At 29.6% G+C, this 8,572-nt stretch overlaps 1 protein-coding gene across 1 annotated transcript; it reads left to right on the forward strand.

Annotated features, from left to right (window-relative positions):
• The first annotated feature begins 5,162 nt into the window (after window positions 1-5,162).
• On the forward strand, window positions 5,163-6,072 carry LOC106323643 (paired amphipathic helix protein Sin3-like 4). Its single transcript, XM_013761731.1, has 4 exons — window positions 5,163-5,290; window positions 5,405-5,588; window positions 5,758-5,853; window positions 5,998-6,072. Exons 1-4 carry the CDS (start codon window positions 5,163-5,165, stop codon window positions 6,070-6,072), a joined length of 483 nt encoding a protein of 160 aa, XP_013617185.1.
• Window positions 6,073-8,572: the final 2,500 nt, after the last annotated feature.

Here is an 8,572-nt window from a genome sequence, read left to right on the forward strand (position 1 = left end):
TCACGTGTTAATGACAAGTTTTTGGATTTTGTCAAACTTTGAATATATAAATAGGTTTTCACTAATCCAATATTTTTAAGTATATTATTTGAATTTTTAAAATTCAGGTATCCGATTGGTTCTCGGTTATGTTTATTTTTTTATTCCAGAGATATATGATTTGTTAGGTTATTTATGAAATTCAGTTAAATTGATTTTGTTGTTTTTAGTTTGGTATGGTTCCATACGCAGTTCCGGATAAATTTTCCCAAACTATATATTATCTATAAAAAAATGATTTCAAAAGAATTTATTTGATTTCGAAAACAAAAAGCGCGGATCAAAATCTTGTAGTTTTTTATGATTGAGTGAGTGGAGTGAAATCAAATGTAGCTCTAACCACTGGACTGTTGTGATTACCGAATCCTTGGGGAATAACTCATAAAAATCAGGTGTGAAATAACTTATTTATATTATTCAATATTGTTTTTCTTTTTTTCTTTATTTTTTTTCATTTGAATGTTTTCACACCTTAATTCAAGTGTGATTTTTTTATTTTCAATCACACTTAGAAAGTTATTTAAATTACTATTTTCTTATAAATATTTGAATTAATCAAATTATTCTAAAACAACAAATTAAATAGATGTTCCAATATTTTCTCTGAAATTGTATCTGAATAAAATATATTCATATCTTTGTATTTAAAATATAAATATATTTATTTATTTTTTTCAACAAAATAAACATTATAAATTTTTAATTTATTTTTTATTTATATCATATATATACATTTCATTTTCTTACTCAAATATTTTTAAATATTTAGTTAATTTCATGTGTATTTAAAAAATAAATGTATGTTTCATTTTAACAAAAAATAAACTAACACTGTCATATAAATAAATTTTGGCTTTCTCTAATATCATTTTCTTCATTTTCCAAATAGTAAAAAAAATTCATTAAGTCCAAAATTACAGATTTAATAGTTTATTCAATTTTTTAAATATTTAAACGTATACAAAAAAATTTAATCTAATTTTTAGATATATTATAAGATTTCTCTTGATCTTTTACTAAATCGACCATCGTTAGGTTACATGTTAATCGTGATTTTTCAGAATTTACTGGGTTTTATTAGATTTTTAATGAATAAATTTTTCATTAAATTTAAACCAAATTTTGTATGGATAATTGGATCTACCGGTTCAACCGCGGATCCCTGTCGGGTATGAAAACACTTAATATCTATTTTTAACATAAATATGTAGACTAAATTAAAAAAAATAGTACTTAATGCCAACTAACATTTTACCCAAAAAAAATAGTGCACAGATAAATCGGAAACACATAGCCAACTATAACTTATTTTTCAAAATTAATATTGATTTAATCTAGTATAGCAAAAATAAGTAGTTAGAGCATCCTTATTTAGGATATTTATTCAAAATATAATTAAATTTCACATTTTTGCTGTGAAATTTTCATTATTTTAATATATCCATAATTAAATAATTGTACTATGGTTATTTATATTTATGTTGAGAACCCCAAATTTAAAAAATTTAGTGCTTTAAAGCATTTTTATCAGTAAATTTTCAAAGAGATTAAAATAAATAAAAATGAGTGAAAGTTAAACAAATTGTTTTTGTTTTTTTTCACAAACTCTTAAACCAAGTTGTAAGATTTTCCTCTACTTGTTTCTATGTGATTAGTTTTCTTATATATATTTATATTTTAACTAAAATTGTAAATTAGACTAGTATTATTATTGGTTGAATAGTAGAATGAGACTGTGTTGATACTGATGTTGTTAGCTCCGATACAAAACCAGATGATAAACTTTTCTTTGATTCTTAGCTGCAAATGGGAAATCTAAAAATAAGAAAAAATGGAAAAAATTGTTTTTAGGCCAAAAAATGGTAACTATGTCCTACTAGACTAATCTTATATACTTTATGTTCTATTAAACTAATCATTTTCAAAATTGCAATAATACCCTTAATTTCAATTATAAATTTGAAATTACAATTAACAAAACAATTGTTAATATTAAAATATAATAAATCATTAAAGTAATTAAAATAAAAGAAAACATTAAAAATCCTCAAATAAAAAAAATGTTGAAGGTGCTCGATCCGGTGGGACCGATTGATCCGTTATCACCAGGTCGATCTGCCCGGTCGATCCTGATCAATATGTAGAACACACAAAAAACATTGAACATATACTGATCGACCTGGTCCAGTTCACTCGATTGGCAAAGCTCAATCTCATTTCGATCGATCGATATGTAATTCTAGATCGATCAATCATGTGCCCATGTAAGTCTCCCAAAGCGATATGTATCTATACTATTAAAAGGGAAGAATTCCTAAAAAATTTACTTATGAAAGGTTGTTGCACCTACTCATTAATATTTTTTTGGTCTTACCCTTATTTTCTCTAACTATACCATATCTATTGAGATAATTTGCTAATGTTGTTTCATTTAATTTTCTAGCGTAACATATGGAATATTTGGTTTCCTTAAATACATCTCCTCATTTATTTTCTAGCGTATACAAAATATTGCAAATTTAGTTTTTTATAAATAAGAATATAAAAGTCTGCAACTTAAAAAATACTAACAAACTTTTTCAAACTTTTTCAAACCTTCAGAATATGAATATACACCTCAAAATATATTGTCAAAAAAAATATTATTTCTAATTTTTAATAAAATGATTTCTTGAATATAAAAATTGGATGCAGTTTATTTTTCAGATTTGTATTTTAATAAAATATTGCAAATATTAAAACGCAAGGAACAAATATCATTATTTTTGTTAAAGTAAAATTTTGTCAAAACATATTTCCGCGCTTTAAAATCGCGGATCAAATAGTTGATTCAGTTTTATATACTATTATAATGTATATAGGAAATTTAATCAAAATTTTAAAAATATTATAAGTTTGTTCTGGGTCTTTGTCAGGTCAACCGGTGTTGGTTCACGGGTTAATGACAAGTTTTTGGATTTTGTCAAACTTTGAATATATAAATAGGTTTTCATTAATCCAATATTTTTAAGTATTTTATTTGAATTTTTAAAATTCAGGTATCCGATTGGTTCTCGGTTATGTTTATATTTTTATTCCAGAGATATATGATTTGTTAGGTTATTTATGAAATTCAGTTCAATTGATTTTGTTGTTTTTAGTTTGGTATGGTTCGATACGCAGTTCCGGATAAATTTTCCCAAACTATATATATAAAAAAATGATTTCAAAAGAATTTATCTGATTTCGAAAACAAAAAGCGCGGGTCAAAATCTTGTAGCTTTTTATGATTGAGTGAGTGGAGTGAAATAAAATTTAGCTCTAACCACTGGACTGTTGTGATTACCGAATCCTTGGGGAATAACTCATAAAAATCAGGTGTGAAATAACTTATTTATATTATTCAATATTGTTTTTCTTTTTTCTTTATTTTTTTCATTTGAATGTTTTCAACATCAAATAAATATCAATTTATGAGTAAACTAATACGTTCTTAAATAATTTTCATAATTATACATCTAAATTATTAGTTAACGTTTTGTTTCTTGGCTTTTCCCTTAATATATGAGATAATTAGAGAGTTTTAAAGACTCTCACAAGAAAACTAACCATTTGATCATGACTTTTGTGTCCGACTGAGACAGTACAAAGAGTTAGTTTATATATAAGGATTGTACTTTTTAACAGAAAAAGAGAGGTTTAAATATTGCTCTTATTTGCGTAGTAGTCATAATTTGAGTATAAATTAGGTAAGTGACAATGATTTTGACGTAATGTAATGTCAAACATTTAGATCACAAATCACCCGGTTTTTTTCCCTTCCCTTAACATGTTTCAGGTTGCCAGTAAGAAAGTAGATGACAGTGTTTTTTTTGCCTCTGGTGAGTAATGAACCACTAGTATTTACAATCACATATCGGTACAAAGCTCATGTCATAGATTTATTTACTCCCTATATATTCATTATATGCAGTAAAATGAGTGGATAAAAATAGAAGCCGGTGTAAATTAAAAAGTGTATTTCAATTACTACACATAGCAAGTCTAATAATATTATTAAAATTAAAATATAATATTATACAACTAATTTTATATATAAAATTCATTATATCAAATATAATTATTAATAAAATTTAAGAAATAATATATTTTAAAAACACGGATCCGAATCCGAATATCTGAACTAAAAACTAAGATATCCGGATCCGGATCCGGTTTTGACGGATCCAAGATTTTACTATACGAATTTGGATCCAGGCACTCCGGATATTCTATTTTCGGAGTGGATCCCGAACGGATTTTGGATTGAATCTGAATCTTGGATAATAAGTCTCGTGCCTAGTTTATATATGAGGATTGTACCTTTTTAATAGAGAAAGAGAGATTTAAATCTTTCTCAAAAAAAAAAGAAAAAAAAGAGAGGTTTAAATCGTTAACTAAGGAAGGGAATTATGATATCCACCTATATAGTATCAAAAGATATAGAAAAGATCAATTTAAATTTTGAAACTTTTATAAATATAATTGTTGGCTGTATATGTTAATATATATTTTCAAATATTTTCTATGAATGAATTGTTTTAGTAAAATAAAAGGAAGGAAATAAAAGATATATTTTCATTATTACCTTAGAAAAATGATTTTTTTGTCTATTCCACATTTCTATATAGATGCAATGTAATATAATTTTAAACCATAAAATATTCTTGTCTACTTTTGTGGGAATTGTTCAAAACCTGTCTGGGTGCTGTGTGAGGTAAGGAGAAACCTTTTCCTCTGGATGATGACATAGATCTCGCTTAAGATTTGATAGGTGTATGATGTGGTTCTATAGTTTTCATTTCTCTCATTCTGTGGTAATTGTTCCAACGTTTTATGTTTATATATTGTAAAATATTATCTGGACTAGGCTTGTTCAAACTATATAGTTTGTGGTCTTGATATTCATTGCAATATTCCCTATGATTGTTCCCCGTACCTGTACTAACTGCGCTGCGTGATTGTTTATGTTTGTATTTTGGGATGAAATTCGAATTGAATTATTTGAATGTGTAGTTTCTATGTTTCAGATTAGTTTATTGTGGTTTGGGATTATTTTACATTGCTATACTTTGTCTCTAAATAATTCTAGGCAATTTCAAATCATGACCATAAAGAGACAATCTACAAGGGATGTACGTGAGTACCTCCAAATTGTGCTGGATAGGTTTCCTGATAATCGTGAAATATATGATAAAATTACCAAGCTCTTGAAGGACTTGAGACTTGCAAGGTATTTTCTAAGTGTTAAACTTTAATTTTCGTCTTTTATTTGTTCAACTTCTGTCCGCATAATAGTCTTATGACTTATGAGAAGTTGAAAAATTTAATGGTGTTTTAATTGCAGAGTTCGTTCTACCTACAATGATGTCATATCAAAAGTGAGTCAACTCTTTAAGGAACACAAAGACCTGCTTTTGGGTTTCAATAAGTTCTTGCCGCTGGGCTATAAGATAACACTCCCGAAGGAACAAACTCAACGAAGGAAGCCTGAGTTTCGGGATGCTGCTGAATTTATCAACAAGGTCAAGGTACGCACACTCGCCAATGGTAGTAAATAGGGATATAAAATTTGACTAAAGATTTGACTTTTAGTTTATTTTGTGCTAGAAATATAACACAGTTTGTATTCTAGCCCTAGTAATAAATTATATTCATTTTCTTTTTTACCATCTCCAGTTAAATATCGTTTATTTATAGGAAAGGTTGCAAGACGAGCATTCATACAAGTCCTTATTAGAGATATTGCGAAAGTTCAGAGAAAATAAGAAGAGTCTTACTGAGGTCCATCATGAGGTGTGTGTGTGTGTGTTTCAGCTCTATCATAAAAAAACTATTAATACGTGTATAATATTAATACTTGTTTCTTCTTTAGAGTTCATGTATTGGGTTTGATGATTTTACCTTTATTTTGTTAAAGAAATGATTACCTATTTGCAGGTGTTGTATGCCCTCCGAGACCACCAGGATTTGTGTCCTGATTTTGCAGCTTTTCTCCCTGCTCGCTATAGATGATAATACTATAGAGAAGATTGAGATTGCAGTTGAACGGCCGAGCTGGACAATAAGCTGGGATAATAAGTTGTAATCACTAGTTTGTTGTTGATGACAAAACTTATCATTCATTTCAGTTATTTTTCATCGTTTAAGACAAAACCGACACTCATTTCAGCTACTTTTTATCGTTTGAGTTTCATATTATGGACAATATATATGGATGAACTTATAAAAGAAAATTTTAATCCTTATCTAGTGTTTCAGTAATTTTTTTCGTATGTATTTTATTTGGACAATTCTTTTATCTGGGAGAGTTTTAATATGATCATGTATCTTACTTACAAGTGCTGTTATTTCTACTTTAACTGTAAATTATATGGATATATATATGTCTAGTAACTTTTTGTATATTGATCTTCTTCTTTGGTTCCTTCATCCGTATAATGTTGTTTACAACTTTACGTTGGTTTGTATTAGTGGGTATACATTGGTGTCTTTTTTGTTCAAGTTGAGTTATTCTGACATCAGTTAATATGTGGTATATAGTTCGAATTGTTGTTGATATGAATAACACAATTCATGAACTTGATCTGATAATTTTTCAGTCAATCAGTCAACTTAACATAAATGGGAATACACATTAACACAACTACCATAATCTATTAAAGAGCGGTCAATAGGTTAACTTCCTAAATACCCAGTTTTTTTTTTTGTTTTCGCAGTGTCCCCTCATGTACTGAATTTTACTTTCTCTGTATATGCAGTAAAAAGTAAAATCTCTATAAATTAATAATATTGAATTATATTATTTTATTAATTTATAGGGTTATTAATTAACAAAAAACTTATTTTTGGATTTTTCTATTTTAGAATATATAGTTTTTAGGGCTCTCTCTCTCTCTCAACTACTTTTAGATTTTTCTATTTTAGAATATATAGTTTTTAGGGCTCTTTCTCTCTCTCAACATCTTCCTCTTACCAAACCTTTATCTTTCAGATGAAGATGTTTGATTAAATCTTTTGTTTGTAACGTATCTTCGTTCCTAGGATCAATCTTTTGTTTCACATAAGGAGAATTTCTCTTTGCAATAGGCAATTTTGTTGTGTAATTGTCTAAGGTGGAGCTTCTCTTAATGATCTTCTTCTATCTCCAAGCTTGAGTCATAATAATCTTATCTCCTGCTTACGAAGAATTTTATTATATCCTGTTTGTTTGTATCAGATTTTTTACTTCTTTTCAGATTTGCACTTAACCCTTTTGATGGGAATCAATTTTCACTTTTCTGATATGGAGCCTAAGTTGTCGACTATGAGTGAAGTATCCTTGATAAAAGGATGATGTGATAATGGATTACTCTCGGCTGACTCTATTGGAGATTTCAGAAAATGTTGGCATCTTCTATATATTGAAGGTGGTCTGAGAAAAGATCTTCCATTGAGGCATCTGATGTTTCCAGAGTTATCATATGAAAGTTATTAGAAACTCTGATCAAAGAAACAGTTGGATCGAAAGTTAGGAGCTTTGGTGTCGACGATTGAAGCATCTACACCCTTTGGTGAGGCTGTTAATCTCTGCTGTGGCGGAGAGGAGGAGATTGAAGAGGAATTACGCGACGGTGAAGCTTCCTGTAGGCCGTGGTTACATGTGATAGCATGAGCAACACGTGTGAGAGACGTGGCCCTGATGCTGCATAGTGAAGCTTCGTGAAAAGACACGTGAAAGATAAACCTAATGTTGTTATAAATCAATTGATGGATGTCCATAACCGATCCGGTCCATAACCAATCCATACACTTAGAGAGAGAGACGGACCAACCGTAGAGAGAGAGATGCGGCACCTTAGGAGAGATAGAGAGAGAGGCGGCTTATGCTTTGGAAAAAAGAAAACTCTATTTCCTTTTCCTGATAATTGTTATCTTTCCATTATTATGTATTAGTAGTTTTCCTAATTCTAGTTGGTTTAGGTTTAAGGATACTTTTCTTTTTCTATGACTTGTAATCCTTATATAAAGGGACCCATGTTATGATTAATAATATACAGAAACATTCAGTCTTCAATCTTCTAATTACAATACGTTATCAGCACGATTGTTCTCTGCAATCTAAGCTAAAATCGCCAATCCCTTAAACCTAACCTAGCGGGCGACTTTAACCTAATCCCGACGAACCCTAATTCGTCCTAGCTCGCGTTCCAGCTCGTCAGCAACCGATCAGCTCCATCCCTTCCTGATCCTAGGCGACCTCAGCTTCCGTTCGCATCACAGCCAGCTCGTGTTCCCGATCAACCAGCTCGCAATCCCGATCAGCTGCTTGCAAACCCGATAGGAAGCCGACGCGTCCCGTCCCGTTCAGCTCGCATCCAACGACAGCCAGCTCGCGTCCGTCCGTGTGCAGCTCAAGGTTCATCTGTTCTCTTTGGTGGTCCTGTTTCAACCCTACAAACAAAGGTATACCGATTAATCTAAGAACATAATGATCAAACCCTAAAACCCTAATCCATTATTATGGAAATCCAAT

The sequence above is a fragment of the Brassica oleracea genome, chromosome C2, assembly GCF_000695525.1.
Source record: "Brassica oleracea var. oleracea cultivar TO1000 chromosome C2, BOL, whole genome shotgun sequence".
In the NCBI taxonomy this organism is placed as follows: Eukaryota; Viridiplantae; Streptophyta; class Magnoliopsida; order Brassicales; family Brassicaceae; genus Brassica; species Brassica oleracea.